We start from the raw sequence: 19,916 nt of genomic DNA, 5'->3' as shown, positions 1-19,916 counted from the left end.
CCTTCACACCACCTCTCCCTGATGGGGTGAGCACAAACTCAGCTCTGGCACTGCCTCCCACACGTAGTCACCAGCCTCCTTCGTTAGAGTCCATGGGAACCATGTCCTCTCTCCCCTGAGCATCTGGGCACAAGCACACATCCTCAGTATGGTCCGTGTCTGCCTCTCCAGCAGGCTGTGGGGCCTGGAGGGCATGACGGCTTCCTCGGTGCCCAGCACAAAGCCTGGCACACCCTAGACAGTGCTCAATAAACATCTGTTGACTGGGCAAGACGCTCCTGAGGAGAACTAGAAATGGAGTCAGGGAAATCCCAAACCAAAAGCAGCCCTTCAAGGCTTGAGAACAGCCTCCAAGAAAGACTAGACTCCACCTCCCCTCCCCCACCCCAGATCAGGAAGGACTTCCCAGGCCCTGGGCAAGCAGCCTGGCACCAGCTGTGGTGTGATTCCAGGATCATGCAAATCCACAGAGGTTTGCCCCGAGAACAGCACCACAGCTGGGAAGGGCTGCCCCTGCACGTCCAGGATGGTGTCTCCTCCCTTCCCACCCCGTGCCCTTCCACCACTCCCACAAAGCATCTACAGACACATGTACGAAGGTGCTATGGCAAGGCAAGGCCAGGAGACCTGCCCTGAGCCTGAGCCCCCGTCCAGCGCAGCAGATGGCAGTGGAAAGCTCTCAAGTCAAGAGACCAGAAGGGGCTTTGTGGACCTGCCACTACATGCTGAGAGGCTAAGGTTTGAGCAGGCGGCTCCATCTCTCTAAGCCTCCACTTTCTTCATCTCCACGTGGAGATCACAAGAGCTCTGAAATATGACCGTTTGGAAGAGCACATCAAACAATGGGTGCAGAGTGCCCCCCGGAAGTGCTCTGTGTACAGGAGGGGCACCATAGACATTACATTGGATGCAAAGTAAAATGGATGCAAGATATTATTTTCACAAATTGAAAATGCTTTTGCTGTCCCGCGGGCATATTAGGTTTGGATCCATGCAGTAGCAGGTCTGCCAACCAATTGCTTGACTCATTTCGTCATACATCCTTCAAAGGCAGACTTTTTGAAATTAAAATGCACATATGAAAACAACCTGGCAGGGCCCGGGGAGGATCCAATGTGATAATGTTTGAGAAAGCGCCGGGTAAACTGTGAAGTCCTATACAAATGCTAGTTATTCTCATTACTCGTGCGCTTACAGCTTGGTTAGCCCAGCAAGAGCTGGTTGAACCTGAAACAGAAAATTAGGCCCCTTTCCAGGACTTCCATCTGGGCCCCAAGGTCCCCAGATGGAGATGCCTGGCCCAGCCAGGCCCCATCACACTCCGGCTGGGTCTCCAAGGCTCTGCCATTCCACAACCAGGTCCTTCACCGCACCCTTCTCCTCACCCCACATGGTCACAATCACGGCTCCAGGCAGGCAAGCCAACCCAACGATCGAGGCTTCATCCGAACCGGCTTTTAAGGATGGGGCCCAGGGGGGCTGCAAACAATGACCCCAAGAGTGGCAGGTCATAGGAAGAGGAAGCGGCAGGTGGAGGTTGAGGCAAGCCCAGGCGCGCACACACCTACAGAAGGATGGCCGTCGCCCAAGCTGGCGTGACCACTGGCATTGTGCGAGCCCGCCATTGCTAGAGCTAGCTTTGTTTTTGTCACACGAGAGGCCCAGACTCCAGATTTTTATGCAAAATGTCTTGATTTTTAAATGCTGGCAGCTGAGAAATTCTGAAATGTTTAAAACACTCGGTGGGCCAACTGAGACGTGTGCAGGCTGCATTCAGCCAGTAACCCCCAGGGCACAGGGCCCTGGCAAGCAGAACTTCCAGTTTCCACCCCCAGCCTAGGCCTGGGGTCCTCCCCTGGCTTGCTAGGCCCCAGGCCTCGAACCTTCGGGGAATCCAGGACCCTGGTGCCCAGGACTCACCCTCCTCCACAGGGGCTCCTCGGCCATCTTTGGGGGTGCAGCAGCCATTCTCCACCGCGCGGGAGGCTTCCGGTGGGCTCTCAGCTGTACCCTCTCCCTCTGCTGGGGCCCCGCCCTTCTGCCCCCCGGCAGGGCTGCCCTCCTCTGGCTGGGGCTCACTCCGTTTCTCCAAGTCCCCATTGGGCAACAGCTCGGAGGGGCCCGAGTCCTGGGCCATGGACGGGGACTTGGAGGTGACGGCAGGGTCCTTCGAGCCGTCACTGCTTTCCACCTGCAGCGGTGAGGAAAGAGACACAAGCGTGTTAATGAGACAGAGGCCGCAGCCACTTGGAGGGTCTGGTGAAGGCTGGGGGCGTGTGGGGTGTGGGGTTGTGGCTCTGTACCCTCTGTGCAGAGAAGCGAGGCCCCACAAACACTCATGCCAACACATCCACTCATAGTCCTGACCTCTGGGTCAAGGGGTTCATGGACCTGACTTTCTGAAGTCAAGGGGGTTCTATGGACTCCAATGTTAAGAAATGGGGGTTTCACCCAACTCCAGCCCAGCCCGCACTCTGTGATCACAGCCAACTCCCAGCTTTCTCCACCTCCCAGACTGCCGGCCCTACTGGGAGACAAGTACTATCCATCATTCAAGCTGGGCCCCACCACAGACGAGGGAGCCACCAGGCCAAGTCTGCTGACCCCGGGCTGGTCTGATTTCAGTCGTCAGCCGCCATTCAGGGTTTCCTGGACTCTCGAGGTGCAGGCCCAGCACTGACGAAGTGTCGGGTAGAGTGGAGTGTGAGGGTCCCGAAGGTGGCCTCATCGAGAGGCATGCCGGGGACCCTGAAGCCTCACCCCGCTCCCTCCTTGGCTTTGTTCTCCAAGCTCTCAGAACTGCAGAGCCAAGGCCTCAGAAGCCATCCGCGGGGCTCCGCACCAGCGGTTCTCAACCTGTGGGTCGCGACCCCTTTGGGGGATCGAATGACCCTTTCACAGGGGTTGCCCGATTCATCACAGTAGCAAAATGACAGCCAGGAAATAGAAATGAAAATAATTTTATGGTTGGGGGGGGGGGTCACCACATGAACTGTCTGAAAGAGTCAAGGCATTAGGAAGGTTGAGAACCACTGCTCTACACAGCTCCCCCCTAGTTCCTGCTTGGTGTCATTCCCACCCACCCCCGCCCCCCAGGTAAAGGGGACATGTATCATTAAAAGCACACCAGACCCACTCAGGGTTCCAGGTAATACAAAGAAAAAGAGCTTCATTGTCATTGTCTCTCAGCTGGGCCACCCACAGCAAGGGGTACAAAGCTGGCTCACAGCCATCAGTCCTTTAGAGCCTCTCAACGTGCCTGGGATGCAGGTGGGGACACCGTGGCTCTTAGAACGTGGCCAGAGCAAGTGCAGGAGGGTCTAGTGTCCCTGGGGCTCAGCTGGACTCATCCTTAGCCTCCTGGAGGCCAGTAGCCAGGAACTCCCAGGAAGAACACAGAGGTGTCTAACTTGGGCCACCAGGTGCGTGTGCTCACCGGCTCTGCCACACGGATAGGCTGCACTCAGCACACCCACCCCTGCCGGGTCCGCGTGCAGAACACCTGCTCCACCTGAGGGCAAGGGTGCCTCCGAGACCACACTCGTGGATGCTTTGTCCTCCTTTTTAAGTCTCTCTCTCATCTCTTTCATCAAAGTTAGACAGAGAGAGAGATGCAAACGGCACAGATGAAGAGTTCTGAGAAGCGAACGCTCCAATTTCAACCTCCTATCCCCCAAATCAATCCCCAAGAGTGAGCCATCGGATTGGTTCCGTTTCTGACTCAGAATGAAACGCTGCCCAGCCCTGCCCCGCATCACCCTCACCACAATTGCTGGGTTTGAGCCCATTATTTCGGCCATGGTGTCAGTCCACCTCGTCAAAGGGCTTCCTCTTTTCCCCGGCCCCTCTACGTCACCAAGCTTGCTTTGGCATCGAACGTGCACGGATCGGTGCCTCTCCCTGCCCACGCAGATCGCCCCCTTGAATTCTCTGTAACAAGCTGCTCAGCGGCCTGACAGACAGACGCACCTCCAAGTCCTCAGTTCTCTCGTCCTGTCACGGGCTTTTAAACCGATGGGCCTCTTGCTCCTTTTATGTACAATGCTGCAGCAAATGAACCCCTTAGTGTTTGTAGCCCTGTGTCCTGCATAGGCTACAAGATGGCATGCCCAGCCACCCGGGTTAAAGGGCATGTCAAGTACAGTGTGTGGAGACACCTCCAAATTCCCTCCCCAAAGCTGTCCCCTCCTGTGCACACCGACAGCCTGAGAGCGCTGGTCCCCAGCCCCTCCCCTGTACCCCCTGCTTTTCAGGCTGTGCTTTGAGCTCTGAGCCCACAGCTATCTGATGAGGAATCCATCAGAGGGGGTCACACAGAGATGAAGGCCTTCCTTGGAAAAAAGAGAGAGCCCACCGGAGTTCTCACAGATACGGGCTCCTTCCCGGTGGCTGTGGACACACGGAGTAGCCTGAGGACACCAACAGAACGCCAGGGCCTTGCCAAGTTACTTCCTGCAGGCTGCGCAGGGCGGCCAGGGCAGGCTCGCTGCCAGCAGGGAGGAGCTCCCCTGGAAAGCTCCGCCAGTGGGGGTGGGGAGACTCCAAGGAGATGAAGAAGAGGCCTCTGGTCGAAGGCAGGGGTCCTCCACTAGGCTTGGGGGTGCAAACGTAGGAATGCAAACAGAACACACAGACTCCTGACTCTCTTCCCAGACTCCAGTCCCACATGCCAGGCCCGCAACTCCCCCCAGGATTCACCAAAGTCTGTCCTGGCTCCTCACTTAAGCAGAGTTTTACCCCCTACCTAGAACAATTCCTTTCACTCCATCTCCAGGGCTCAGTAAAGCCTGATTGTGCAGGCAGCCTGGGAAGTGGCGAGAGCCCCCACCCTGGCAGACGGCTACCAACCTCGTGCTGAATACCACAAGGCCCCTCAAACACAGTACAGGCCTACCATGGAATGGGGGCAGGGGCCCCAGCTTGGCCAACTTGGGCTAAGAAGTTTCTGCCAAAGCCAATCTCCCACCATGACCATATCCTCCTTTCTTCTAGCCACCTGCTGCCCACCCAGACACTTAAAGATAGAGCAGGCTCTGAGCTCCACAGTGCCTGCTCCTAGCCCCACAAAGCTGTCTGAGATAACTACACTGTCACTCACTTCCTGCTGGGGGACCACACAAGATCCTCTCACCCTGGGACTCGCTTCCTGTTGACTGCCAGCACCAAGAGAGACCCAGGAGCCTGTGCTGAGGTCCCCACCACCCCAGCCACTCAAAGATGGCTTAGCCCACTCCCCAGCCCTGCTCTGGAAGTCTGTCTGGTGCAGCTCCGACACACCAAAACTCAGTCTAGGAGAGACTCTTGGGTAGACTGAGGGCAGGGGTCCTCTGCATAAGCCACAGAATAAGCTCAACAAGCTGAAACCTCCCCTGCTCCAGCCCACCTGCACACCTCTCTCTTGCCATCAGCCCATCCTCCACTGGCCCCTCTCTGGTTCAGGACGAGCCCGAGTCAGCCGGAGCTCTGGGATTATGGGTGAGGGTCAAGAATTGCCTCCTGTGGCTTCCTAGACCAAGCCAAGCATGGGATTAAAACGCTTGCGACCATCATCCCGAGAGATACCCCAAAATGGTCAGACCAACTGGGCTGACAGAGACCGAAGGGACCCCCAAGACCCAAGGGACCCCCTAAAACACCCTTTGAACTGTGAATCACAGCTACCTCTGCGCTTCACCTTTCAGCTAAAACGCCGCCCAGAGCCAAAGCACTATCACTGGGAGTCATCTGTTCCTGAAACAATTACGACATGAGACCAAATGGTCAGCAGTGACCCACAAAGATGAGCAGGCAAGGAGGGGAAGGGGAGGCTAGATCAACAGGAACAGAGCAACCAGAATAGAAACGAGAACCCTGATGTGTTGTGAAAACTGTAACGGATGTCACAGGACAATTCAAGTCAACGTTGTTAAAGGAGAGCCTAAGTTGCTGTGTAAACTTCATAACCCAATAAGATATGTACATATATTTTAAAAACGTACCCTTGTAAAACATCGGAAAGAAAGAGGATCTGCCTCCTGGGCAAGGTTGTGGCCCCTTGTCACCCGCCTCCCTCTGGGGCCCTGAGTAACAGCGCCAGTCCCATTCACCAGGAGAAAAGTCCTGTGAGAAAGGAGGACCATGAGGCCTACCGGAATCCCTCGGGAGGAGCTGGCACTCACTGCGAGGGGCATCTTAGGGGCAAGATCAGCATAAACCAAAGTCAACTGAACTGCTCCCTAGGTTTCCGAGAGTGTAAACCTTTACAGAGACAGATGGTCTCCTCTTTCTCCCTCAGAAGAGCTGGGGGATTTGAACTGCTGACCTTCTGTTGGCAGTCCAGCTGGGTGGGTGCACTTGAACTGCCCACCTTTCAGTTAGCAGCCTCGTGCAAATTGTTCCCACCCTCCAGGGACATGCCCTCTGCCAGGCCTGCACGATTCCCTATTCCCCACCCCCCTCCCAGGCCCCCCTGTCACCTCTCCCCTGTTCTCCTCTCTTCCCTGTCACTGCCATTAGCTTGTCACTCCTTGAGGGCAGGGGCTCTGCTTTACCCAACAGAAGCAGCATGGGGTCAGGCACCTGGCAGGAACCCCATAAATATTCATCATCTGTTCACCCTGCTGAGGAAGGGTTTCTAAGTGAGAACATCCCTCCGACACGCGGAGTTTCAGCTGGGTTGCCTTGTCAGATGTCACGGGGAAACATTCTGGTTGTGTTTGCCTTCATCTTCACGCTTGCCTGGGACTCTTCCAGACACATCCCGGACCTGGGACCTTCACTCTGTCCCGCCTCTGTCCAGCTCGAGTGCCAGGGCAGGGAGGGCCGAAGGCCCTGGTTCCTCCTAGAAAGCGCCAACAGCAGCTACAGCCCTCAGTGGCAATCTCAGTGGGACTTAGGGGTGGAGCCTCACAGCCATCAGCAGCCCTAGCCACCCCCTCTAGGGTCAGGGTATGTGAGAAGCAGGTCGGTAAAGGGTTGTGTCTCCCAAATGTGAGCCAAAGGTAACGTAGGTTCCTGCCGTCCCCTGCTCCCCAGCCCATCGAAGAGGCCTCCTCCTTCAGGTCCACAGACCTTGCCACCACCTCCTGGGGTCCCTCACAGCAGCACGTGCTGATCTTCTCTTCCTTCCAGGTAAGACCCCTCTACCTACGGCTTTGTGGTTCTCTGCATCAGGTCTCTCCTGTGGAAGCTTCTTCTGGGTGGACTAAGGGGGCAGTTCTCGGCCGGGGGCCATCGTGCCCCACCCACCCACCAGAGGACACATAGCCGTGTGTCGGGAGACATTTTTGGCTGTCATGTGGACAGGCCAGGAATGCTGCAGCTGTAACACCCTGTGCGGCACAAGACAGGGCTCAAAACAAAGAAGTATTGAGCCCCGAGAGTGCTAAGGTTCAGCAATCCTGGCCGAGGGAGGGGCCCTGACCAGGAGCTGCCTTTTTCTGAACCCCCCCCCCAAAAAAAAAAACCTCCAACCAAACAATTCCTGTGCCAATTCCTACAGGGCAGAGGAGATCGGCTAACTCTTTAAGGAAGCAGCCAGCTTCAGCGCCCTCCAACAGAGCGGCTGGTAAATTTGACCTCGTGGTGAGCAGCCCAGGGCTTACCCCCTCTGCCATCAGGGCACCTTTCCTGTCAAATGGTGAGGGTTTAAAAATGTATCTGTCCATCCCTCTGTCTCTCAACACACTCACACATACACACTCACATACACTCACACACACTCACATACACACACACACACACACACACACGGAAGAATCTGCTCTACGAATAGCAGACAGGTGGGTGCAGGGAGACAACGGATGGTGTAAGACACGAAATAACAATAATCTATCATTGATCAAGGATTCACGAGTGTGGGAGGGCAGGGGAGGGAGGGAGGGGGAAAAAGAGGAGCTGATATGAAGGGCTCAAGGAGAAAGAAAATGTTTGGGAAATGTTGATGGCAACATATGGACAAGTGTGTCGAATGCAATTGAATGATGGATTGTCATAAGATTTCTAAGAGCCTTCCAATAAAATGATTCCTTAAAAAAATTTTTTTTAAACAAAAGAACTTGCTCCAGGCCTGCTCTTTGGTGCTGTCACCCCTAACCTCCCGGGCCCCTGCTCCACACCCCACTCCAAAGCCCCTGTCATAGTTGGCAGGTATGGACAGCTTTGGGAGCCCCAGCGTAGCCCTGTGGGGTGGGTGAGGTCCATGTTAGCATCCCCGCCCCTTCATGCCCAGCCCACTGCTGCCACCTTTGTTTACACAGTGCCTCCACATTTCACTCATTTTAGCTCCCATCACACTATACCTAATTATTTGTTTACTCTCTGTCTCCTTCCTAGACTGTGAGGCTTGCCTTATTTATCTATTTATCCCTTTGCCTTTCCAGCCACTCCACCCCCAGCAAAGGGCCCGGCAGACATACGCTTGTAAAATTAATAAAGTTAATGATTGCAATCACCCTGAGGTCAGAAGTATTATTCTTCACTTTGCAGAAGAAAAAGCCTACCAGGCTTGCCTCAGGCCACACACACGGACTAAGTGGCTTAGCTTTCAGGGTGACCCTGAAGGGGGTGAGGCTGGGGGGACCAGCATTGGAAAAGGGAAACCAGCCCCCCACCCATCCACCACCTATGGATTGAGTCTCAGGAAAAGCCCAGCCCCCCACCCCCAATGGCCCCCCACACCACCTCCAGACAAGGAGGTGTTGATGTGGCCAGGAGGACGGCTGGTGGCTATTTCCTGGGCAACACCCACCCCAACCAGAGGCCAACCGAGCAAGAAAATGAGTGGAGAACTTGTCAAAAGGTAAAGAAATGTCCCGCCTCCCCTCCTCCCCCTTTCCCCTTTTCATCTCCCCCCTCCCATCCTCCTTGTCTGGATGAGACACCTAAGCTCCGACACCTCCTTCCCCCACGATGGGGGCGGGTCTCCTAAGAGGGGATAGGGCGAAGACAAAGTATTCAAGATCCACATGGGGGTGGAGGGCGGGCAAGGGGGTGGGGTGGCACCGGGACTGGAGCTTTTCAAAGGGTCACTTTATTGTGGTTAAAATGCGCGCACACATTTCCAGAGGAAATGCAGCGAGCACAACAGAGGTGCATCATGGGGCGGTGGGGGGCCAGCCGGTAAGGGCCAGCACTCAGGGTGCAGGGCCGCCCCACATAGGAGCCACCCTTTCCCCTGCTTCCAGCACCTCGGCTCCGGTCCTCACCGGTCTTGCCGCCCCCTCCCCCCCCCTGCCGTTTTCCTGAGTGGACGGCTCCCAGCGCCCTCTCCACTAACAGTCAGGGTCGCCCCAGACCCCAGGGACATTCAAAGCAGGCAGCAGGCCGGGCCAAGGTGGGCGTCGCCTCCGGGCTCAGACCCTGGTCCCGCCCCTGCCAATCCCCTTCCCCTCCAAGCCGGCCCTCACTCACCCCGCCTGCCCGCGCCCCTGCGCTGCGCTCAGGGCGCCAGGGCTGCCGGGCCCTGTCCTGTCACTATGCTGAGCGCTGCTCCGCGGCCTCCGCACCGGGCCTTACCGGCACCCCGACGTCTGCCAGCCGGCCTCCCAGCTAAAGACACGATCACACGCCCGCACACAGGCCAGGCCGGCAGAAGCAGACACCGCCACTGGCTGCCACACGACAGAGAGCAGAGATATGCATGGACGCTGCGAGCCGTAAACAAAACGCACAAACAAGTCCCCTTCCACTCACACCGGGCGCGCAGCCAGCCCAGTCCCTGGGCTCTGGCAGGCCCATCAGCCCCCCACCAGCCCTGGATTTTTCCAGGTTGACTCTAGTTTCAGGAAACAGCCGCATGTCCACGTAAGCAGACTCAGAAGAGCTGGCACTGGGCCAGTACTCCCCTACTAGATCCTGGGCCTCAGCCTTTCCTTGATGCCCCTACCCCAGACAACCCTCCCGGCCCTTGGAGAACTCTGGTTGCAGGAGGCAAGCAGTGGTCAGCATATGCATGTCCCATGTCCCAGGGAGGTTCCCAAACACCTCCCTGCCCAGCTTTCCGGGGTGATCTAGGTCTCCGTGCCCTTCTCCCCGGAGAAGGGGGCACCAAAGAGGTCAGGGGAGAGCAGGCCAGAGGCCAAAGGGGGCCATTTATCCAGTCTGCCAGTTTGGCTGAGAGCTGCCTTCCCTCTGTCCTCCCCAGGGATCTCTCCAGTGAGCACGAGTGTGCCAAAGAGTGACTTCTGGCCACAGAGGTCACCCGGTGAATGTCCCTGCTGAACTGTTGCAAACCCATGCGGTAAATGGAGGCAAGCGGGAACATATCCAGGGAATGGTTAGTCCATCTGGGGTTCACTTTCTAATGGGGACACCTGCCCACCTGGAAGAGGGCCTGTCTGTCCTCTTTGAAGTCGGCCTCAAAGGATTTTGGAGGGAGCTGGGGACTCCCTTAAAACAAGGCATGAAAACGCATGTGTTTTAGAAACCCTCTTTTGAAGTTTTCTTTTCTCCATCAAGTTTGGTAAGAGGGAGCCCACTGTGGAGCGTGGAGCATCCCTTCCTGGGCTTCCTTTAAGTTTCGGAAGTTTCTCACGGCCCCCCCACCCCCCAGCACTGTGCTTCCCCTGCCCCAGCCCCCAGGCATGATGGCCTGACAGCTTTCACCACATCTGAGCCTATGTCTTCCCAGACAGAAGGGTCCTCTTCTCCTTAGTCTGTCTTATCTTGGCAGCCAGGCCTTCTCCCCCCATCAATTTGGGTGCCTTCCCTGGAGCGTTCCCCGCCTGTTTCTGTCCTTCTGGGAATGACAGAGGCGAAATGCACAAAACTCCCGAGGTGGGGGCGATGACAGAAGCCCAGTGTCAACAACACAGCCTCGGATGTCTGTGCTGGCGGGTGCCTGCCCCGGCAGGAGTGGTGCAGCTGCAGCCCCAGCTGCAGAAACGCTCCTTTAGGTGGTGCTGAGGAGACTACGGGGCCCAGATTTGTGGAAGTGGGTGGCTTTCTTGGGAGGTGGCCCTGGAAGGTGTGACTCTGGGAAGGAGCCAGGGAAGGGCAGAAATAAACAAAGGAATTTGGAGAGAAACAAAATGGAGATTCTGAGTTCCCTTGGCTGCTCCCCCAGTCAGACCAGCTATCTAAAAGTGGCCCCCACCCACCCACCAAGGAGCCCTGCCAAAGGTGGTCCCTTCCAGAAGTCTCCGCTTCCAACAACAGCACTGACCGTATCCCTGTGGAGCCATCACTGGGTTCTGCAACATCTGCTGTGGTGCCTGCCTCTCCCTCATCCCCAGTGCCCAACACGCAGGTCTTGCCAAGTCTGTTTTCCCACGGCTGCCCCCTAACATGCCCATAGGACGTCTTCTGGTACCACCCCACCCACCCACCTTCCGATCTCCCTCCATCTGCTTGTGCTCACCCCACCCACCGGGTTCCTGTAGACCAGCGACTATCTTCCTAACACACGGCTCCCATCACCTCATCATCAACCCAACGACCTTCCAGATAGACAACTCAAGCTGCCTGCAAACTATCTTCCCAACCGAAGATCACAAACCTTTTTAAATGGGCCCTCCGCTTGTCAGTCAAACCAGCCTGCTTAGGGTCCTTGCCTGTGGGACGCTGCACAAAAAGCCACTCTCACGCACTCTTTCCTGACACCCATGCCTTTGCTCAGGAAGGGCTTTGGTAGGCCCAGCTGCTTTGAAGCCCCCCAACACTCAGAGTCCAAGCCACTGATCAGGCCTTTCTGGGTTGGATTCACTTGGTTGACTGGACTGAGTAGGCACAAGGAGCAGGCGGAATCCGCAGGGAAGAGCTGAGAATAGAGCCTGTAACCTCAGGAGGTGTGTGACAGCCTGACAGGACGGCTTTCTTCACACCTTCAAAGACACAGGAGAAGGCAGGAGAGTGTGTGCACAGACGTGGGCTGACAGGAAGAACGGTGCCCTCAGAGGCCCTGACCAGGGACTGAGCCCAGGAAGGGCAGGTCCGGATCTTTCAGGAAGTGTGCATGAAGCCAGGGGGCCCCGGGTCACTGAGCCAAGGGTCCATCGTTGGGGGCGGAAGCAGTTTTGATGGGGAACAAGGCATGGATTTGAGCTCGGTCTTCATTTGGAGAAGAATGAAAAGGTCATATCAGGTTGGAAAATGCGTCAACGCTGCAAACCCCCAATAGCTGAGTTAAACTGTCCCCATGGACTGAGGTGGAGCAGAACCATGTCCAAAGTTATTCCACCCTCCCCCCAGTGTAGACCCCAAGCCTTTGGGTCTGCAGCAGAGCAGTTTTGCCCTTTGGGGTGGAGTAAGTAAAGCAGGCTCCAGCCCAGCTGAGCTCAGCGCCCTCTCCTCCAGGCCCCGCCTCCCCCCTCCCCTTCTCAGTTATTCTTAGCAAGAGGTGACCTCAGAGTGCTCCCTTGGTGCAAAAATAACCCTGGAGGGAGTTGGTGGGTATACATCTTCAATGAATAAATACATATGGCTGGTAAACAGGGTGGAGCCTCACAGGGCTAGGCACCCTCCCTGCCACCCCACATTCAGGGGGTTAGGGGCAAAGGCAGAAACTGCCCCTGCTCCACCGGTCACCACCCACAAGGGCAAAGAAGGCAGTCACAGGGCTGCCTGCGCTTGTGACCAGGAGTGAACCAGCTGTTAACATCCTCCCTCATGACTCTGAAGCCTCTTCAGGAACTAGTGGGTGGGAAGCTGCCCACTGACCCCACCCACCACCTACGCTCACTCCCACCCACCGCCTCGCACCAGTGGCATCGCTTGGGCCTGGAGGGGTGGGTGTGGGTGCAGACCCCACCTGGTGACACTACCAGAACAAGTGACACCCAAGTGACTACCTACACAATTTGGTGTGCAGTGTTTTCATAAAACTATCCCTATATCCGTATAGCTACAAGGTTAAAATATACCCTCGATGCTAACTTACTTTTTGAGCCTTCAAAGGTGCTGGGGTCAGAGCTGTCATTATTACCCAATTACTTCAGACCACGTGGTTCCCCACCACTCAGCTGGTTTCGGTAAAGTCACCGATGTTGTCCGGCGGGCTGGTGCTCTGGGCTACCATATTGTGGTCATTAGCATTCGTGAACCTCCGTGAGACTGGTCACTAAAGGGGGACGAAACCCAAGCCCTCACTGCCTCCTCACATCAAACCTGTAGGACAGGGTAGAGCAGCCTCTGTGAGTGTCTGAGAGTCGCCTGTTAACGGGAGTAGAAAGCCCTGTCTTTCTCCCAAGGAGCGGCTGGTGGGTTCAAACTGCTGACCTTACAGTTAGCAGCCCAATGTGTAGCCACTATGCCACGAGGAAAAGGAGAATAAAATCCAGAAAAAGCTTCCACTCGGTTACTAATCAACGCTGTAGAAAGAGTTTCCCAAATAACATTGCTGTCTGTGCTCATATGCTCATTCAAGAAATTTACAACTACATTAATCACGTGTTATTCCATGATTAAAACTGGTAGGAAAGATTACTAGGGATTCTGTAAGGTCTGGTGTAAGAGGTCCCTAGAATGGTGACACCCACCTAGTGATGCCATCGCTTCACACACTCAGGCCAGCAGACACAACCCCTCCATGCCCCCACAGGCCCTGGCCAGCCCACAGGACCCTGGGCCCAGGTGCCAGCTCCCTCCTCGGCCCCGCCCAGGCCTGCAGTCGCTTCCTGTTTCCTGTTGCTGGGCTCACACTGCAAAGCACCCTGGCTCTGCTCAGCCCCTTAGCCAGGCCCACCTCCCGCCCCTAGGCACCAGCAGCCCTGCCTTTTTACAAGTACTTGCGATTGGAGGCCATCTCCCTCCTTGATCATATTTTCTTTGGGTGCTTTTATTGACCAGAGCTACACATTCCCACTTGCTAACTTAAAGAGTATACCTACTGGGGGACCCAGGCAGCCAGCGGGAGGGGTGGGGCAGAAGGAGCACATCCAGGTTTTCACAGGCGGTGTGGAATACAAGTCCCATCTGTCCTCTCTGAACCTCAGTCTCTTCATCACAACGTCAGGGCAGAAATGACAGTGGCCCCCACAGACCTCCTACAGACCGTCAGAGGTCACTGTTGGGCAAGGCCTCTGTAGACAAAACAGTTCTGCACGAAGTCACAGTTTCAGAAGCCCTGGTGGTTATGCACTCGCTGCGAACAGCACGGTTGGGAGTTTGAATCCACCAGCCGCTCCTCGTGAGAAAGATGAGCCTTTCTACTTGTGTGGACTGACGGTGTGGGAAACCCACAGCAGCAGCTCGACCCTATCCTGCAGGGTTGCTATGAGTGGACATCGACTCAAGGGCCGTGAGATTGAGGTTTGACAGTCAAGTCCTCACCGAGAAGCGCGGGTGGCACCAGACGGAGTGAAAGTACCCAGCTGCCAACCCACAGGCCAGTGGTTTGAACCTACCAGCCACTCCTGAGGGGGAGGACGCGGCGGCCATCTGCAGCCTTGGAGAGCCGATGGAGGTAGTTCTACTCGGTCCTCGTGGTGGCTGTGAGTCAGAATTGACTCGATGGCAATGGGTTTGGGTCTGAGTTTGGCTTGGTCCTCAGCGAGGTGGGCAGAAAGTGCAGCGCGCCTCGGCACCTCAAAGATCATGCCGTGCGGGGTGGCATGAGGGAGAAGTGGGAGAGACCAAGCTCTTTGGGCCTGCTTTCCAAAGCGTCTAGAGTGAGAGGCCAGGCTGTTAAGGTTTCCCCTTCCGTCCACAACAGATGCTTTTGCTAAATACTGTACAGACGGGTACCGTGGCAGGTAGTGGTAATGCCAAACCGGTGCCCAAGCACCTACTTATTCTTCTGACCAAAGACAGGGGACAGACAGCCTGGAGAGCAATTCTGAGCCAAGGACCTCCTCAGTAGACCTCCCGGCCCCGCCCCGCCCCCCTCGGCGCCCCAGTTGCTGTAACTTTAAACAAGTGTGGTCATGAGGACCAAGGTGAACTTTATTTTCCGGGCTGGTTTGCGGGTTTGGAGACGCTAGGGCCCTGGGACAGATAGTGGGGTGAGGAGGCTGTTCCAGACTGGGAACAGTGGTCGAACAAAGTGGTGGGTATTGGGCCACCGTGCTTGGCCCATTGGGGAAGCGCCCAGGAGGCAGCTTCCTGGCTTGACCAGAGGGGAGTGAGTGTCAAGTGTTCGTGAGAACTGTGGGCTGGCTAAGATCACATGGTGTGAGGCTCTGGAATAGCAAATGGAAGATTCCAGATCTCATCCCCGAAGACACAGAGTCCCTGGGCTGTCCTAGGCACTGTCTTCTAATCAGGTGTGGGCTCCTCTCTGTAGCAGGATGCTGGGCTGAAAGATCAGTCTTACTGGTGTGTGCTGGGTGCTCAGCGAAGGGAAAGAGCTGCCTGTGGAGGGAGGAAGTGGGGAGGAGCTTTAGAAAGCACCCGGCCCTGCAGGCTGGAGTCCGGTGTGGGTGAGCACAGCTACAGCATCATCACTCTGAGCAGCAGCAGTGAGGAGAGGGCACCCAGGGGAGACAGGAGTGAAAGGAGAAGTGAAAGTGGTTTAGCCATGGGGCTGGGGAGAGGGGAGGACCCTCGTGGGCATGTCTTGTCCCTTCCTGTCCAGTGGGGGGGCGGGGCAGGAGGGGAGCATGCCTTCAGCTCCTTTCCCTCTCCTGCCTCCCCACACTTCCTCTTGGGCACACCTGTCAGAATCCCAGACAGGCTCCCTCCCCTCTCCAGGCTTAGCAGGCAGACATACTCAGCTGCTTTAAAGCTCCCTGGGAAACCCAGTCCCAGGTCCACAGCTGCAGCAGGTCCCCCAGAAGCCCTTCCTGGTATGTTCGTGCTGAGCCCCTGCCCCTCCAGTGCTGAGGGTCTGTGAGTCAGAGCAGATGGCTCATGGGCCAGGGGCCCAGCCACAGCAAGAATCTCCGTGGCATGGGCTCCCTGGGGAGTCTGAGATCTGCTTCCCAGGAAGGGTTGCAGTTAGCGGTTTTTCTCTGGGAGGCCAGTCTTCCTCTGTCCCCCCAAGGCAAGGGCATCCCTTTCACGACAGTTGCCTCAGACCACTGGCTCCCCAGTCAGCTTTGCCCTCCCAACCTATTCACTTAAGAGCCCAAGTGGATGCAGGTGCCACCTACCACAGGGCTGGATCACAGCCAGACCCCCACAGGTTGCACCGTGTGCCCACTGGGGCCACTGAAGGCTGACGGTAGGCCCCAAGCCCAAAGGCCCACCCCCAAGTTGCAAATGCTCCCTCTGCTGCCCTTGGGAAACACTAGCCCATGTGGCCCATGGCCCTTGCAGCTGAGCAGGCTTTTGGCACTGTCAACCCTTCACATTTGGACTCTGCTGTCTTCGAAGCATCCTGGGAAGCGGGCAGGCCAGGCACTGCAAGCCCTGAGCCAGGGGCTCCCCAAAGGCCGTGAACTGGGAAAACACCATTATCTGTTAAGTCCATGTTTCCACAACCTTGTGGGAGCTGAAGCCCGGAGAGATTACGTTCCAGCCGGGGAGCTGTGAATCCAGGTGCTCCAAGTGAAGCTGCTGCATCCTCTGGAGGAGACAGCGGGGTGGGGGTAGGGGGGTCCCCCACCGCCTGGGTCAAGCAGGGACCGCCCTTATCCAAGGGCTGGGCTTTCTGGGGCTTGGACTCATTCACTTCTCACAGGGGTATAGGAGGGACGCATTCTGATCAGCTGGTTTTCAGAAGGGACACTGAGGCTCAGGCAGTGACCTGTTAAAGGTCGCATATGGAGGAGGAGGAGCTGGGGCTCGAACCCAGGTCTATGAGACTTCAAAGGCAGTGGTTTGCATTCGGCATGGATCCTATCCCAGGAGGGAGGACACATGCCGATGGCCCTTCTACACCCACTAAGCTGTAACCCTCTGAGCTGCATGCTCAGTCTCTGGACAGATCTCTGCATACCCCCCCTGATTTCCTTGTGCCCTCTGGCCCCCGGGGTGTCAGAAATGTCATCTCTCGGGGCTGTGCCTTTCCTCTGATCTTAGGGACCCACAAAGACCAGGCGCGTTGCTGCTGTGGCCCGAGTTTGCTGGGCAGAGCATGGGATGCCAAGGCTGTGAGGGTCAAGGCTGAAGACGTACAATCACTGTGAGCTCTAACTCTAGCATCGCTTCTGGACTCTCAGGGTGGCCCCTGAGTAGGGGAGAGTGGAGTGACACCCCACCACCCCCACCCACCCCAGGAATCAGTAAGCTCAGCCTGGAGTCTGCCTTGGCAAGCTGGAAGTGCCTTTGAAGTCTCTTATCTTTCACATCCATGTGAATTTTTCAACCCAGGTCATAAAAGATCTGTGTTTGCATTTTTAATCCTAAAATGTTTAAAATTACTTACCAGCACATTTGTTTAACTTCAACCCCCTCTTTCTCCTCTGGACCTTCTAGTGGCCCGCATGATGGTGCCCTATAGGTTCCCCAATGCCCCTCCTTCCTCTGCGACCCCAGCCACTGACACAGCCCTCCTCCTCCTCCTCCCCTTCTCACCTCCACTCGCTGCCCTGAGGGACAAAATCTCAGACTCCCTGCCCTGCCAGGAAGGTTTCCCTGAAGGACTGAGTTACAAATCCGGGGCCCTTACCTTCAGGCTCCAAGTTTACCTTTCTCCTTTGGAAGGGGATAAAAGACAGGGACCACCTGGTTTGGGTGTTGGGGACGAATGAAGTATTGTCACGTTAAAGGCAGGCAGGAGGAAGGCTCCGGTGTCCCTCAGACTTGCACTGGGACCTCTCTTTGCCTAGGGTATCCCCAGATGCCCCCCCCCCAAATCCTGGACCAGAACCAGGGGGTGGCCTTGCAACCTGTACTCCACAGAGCTCAGAGGAGCATCCTGGTCTGCCAGAAGCCTGCATCTCTTCCTCACTGGGTTTGATCAGCCCCATGGGGTGGGGGTGGGGGTGGTGTGTAGGGAAGACTGAGAAGTTGGCACAGACCCCAGAGACCAGCTGACACAGAGCCCTTCCTGACTCATGGCGACTGTGTGTATGAGAGACTAGAGAACTCTGCTCCCCGGGGTCTGCAGTGACCGATTTCTCGAAGTAGATCATCTGGCCTGTCTTCTACGCCGTGCCTGGGTGGACCCAAACCTCCAATCCTTGGATCAGCAGCTGAGCCCTGTTTGTACCTCTCCAGGGGCTCAGGGCTCTGCCAGGCTCCTTTATTGTACTTGAAGAATGACGCCGGAGCCAGGAGGCTGGGTCAAGGCCCAGCTAGCAGGGCAAGTCCCTTGCCCTCTCGGGATCACCCCTCTGGATGTCGAAGGTAGGGACATGGTGGGGGTCCCTGCAGGGCCCAAGGACTAGGGGATGTGAACAAGCTCTGTCAGCAGATCTGAACGCCCTGGGCCACGCCTCCCCGGTCCCTGCAGCAGTGCTGTGTGTGCATGTGTCGTGCTGGGGTCTGTGAAGGCTCGACACTTACCGGGGGGTGCTTGCGCTTCCTCCCAGGCCTCCCCACCTTCCTCGTGGTCGTGCCAGACTCTTGCCGCTCCTCCTTGCCTCGAGGCTCCTCTGATTCTTCTCCCTCCTGTGGACACAGACACGACCCAAAATCCGTGTTATTCGTTTATTTACACCGGAGAAAAATCTTACACAGTGTGGTAGTTACATAATCTGGTGTCCATTTGAGGATTGAGAGTGTAGGCGTGGAGTCTGGCCTGTAATCAGGATATAGCCAATGAGACCTCTGTGTGGGCATGGCCTTCTCCTGAGGATTCTGGGAACAACTGGATTTCCTCCTCAGAGGCAGGAAACACTCTCTCTCTCTCTGCTCACTCCCTGAGAGATGCTCTACTGACAAGACACATGGTGCTGTGCTGATATAGCCTGTGACTTCTGGAGTTGTAGAAGCCACGTGGATGCTTACAATACCACTGGATCCACAAGACTTCCCACCCACTGGCCCGTGATCTTCTTACACTTAGCATCATTGCATGTGTTTTGTAAGTCTGATTATAGATTGGTTTCGGACATATGGCCTAATATCGGACTTATGGACTTGATCTGGACTGGGATGTTTTCTCAATATTCAATTGCTCTTGTATATAAAATTCTTTCCCAGATACATATGAGTCTCTCTGGATTTGTTTCTGTAGTCTACCCAGGCTAACACACACAGCTAGAAAAACTGGATGAGTTGTGTGTTGGAGGTAACACCACCTTGATTGAGAAGTCAGTCCCTTGAGAAGAAATATTAAACCTAACAATGTGTAGATGAAGTACACACCACACATGGGATGAGGCCAATGGTAGAAAATGAAGGGCCATTCTAATATGGTCCTATAATATAATACTACTATAAACACACCTACATACAAGTACAGTACCACTGTCCTGAAGCATCTGCCACGTGGAGGTGGATTACAGATGCCTGTCTGGCCCACAGGGGCATTTTGACTCTTTTTCTATAGCAATTTCTCACTGTTTGGGGTGCTGAATCTTGGCTCTTCCTTATCCCCAACCTGGGCTGGGTGGAGGACCTTCTTCCCCCAGTCTTCACACAGCACCCCCTGAGCCCAGGCCCGCAAAGCTTCTCTCCAGTGGTGCAGAGACATGAACCTAGAAAGTCCTTCTGCCTCATTGCTCCAGTCTGGCCACAAACCACCCACAAGTCCCTTCTGAGTCAGCCAGCCTCCAACATGACTAATCACCAAGAGAGACAATGCTGGGGGGAAGAGAGAGAAAGGGACCCTGGTCCAGCAGAGGGATAGCTGGCTGCTCCTCATGGCCTGCACTGTGGCCCCAACGCCCCTCCCTGAGGAGGGAGTCAACTGGCACAATGCTGGCACTACAGGCAAAAGGGGGAGGTGGCCAGGTTTCCTGGGGATTTGACTGAGAGGGCCCTTAACACCCTACTCAACTTTCATTTTCTGTGATTTCAAAATAGCTTTGTGGTTTGCCACATTAATTTTCAGGTGATGGTGGGACATGTAAATGGAAACCTACTGTGACCAGTTGTAGACATTAGAGCAAAGAGAAAAGCATCACTGGCCCATGAAGTCTTCGTTCCATCCATCCATCCATCCATCCATC

At 55.8% G+C, this 19,916-nt stretch overlaps 1 protein-coding gene across 1 annotated transcript in view; it reads right to left on the bottom strand.

Moving 5' to 3' along the window:
* The window catches only part of DNMT3A (DNA methyltransferase 3 alpha), a 110,308-nt gene that overhangs the window by 43,149 nt on the left and 47,243 nt on the right, over nucleotides 1–19,916 (bottom strand). Inside the window, exons 3-4 of the mRNA XM_004696069.3 lie at nucleotides 18,307–18,411; nucleotides 1,921–2,191 (exon numbers count right to left, since the gene is read on the bottom strand). Coding sequence (XP_004696126.1) covers nucleotides 1,921–2,191; nucleotides 18,307–18,411 — 376 coding nt within the window. The remainder of the gene's footprint in view (nucleotides 1–1,920; nucleotides 2,192–18,306; nucleotides 18,412–19,916) is intronic.

The sequence above is a fragment of the Echinops telfairi genome, unplaced genomic scaffold (genome assembly GCF_000313985.2).
Source record: "Echinops telfairi isolate 266 unplaced genomic scaffold, ASM31398v2 ScPeMD7_9;HRSCAF=40, whole genome shotgun sequence".
Lineage (NCBI taxonomy): Eukaryota > Metazoa > Chordata > Mammalia > Afrosoricida > Tenrecidae > Echinops > Echinops telfairi.
Note: the sequence above shows the minus strand (reverse complement) of the source record. Positions and strands in the feature narration are given on the sequence as shown.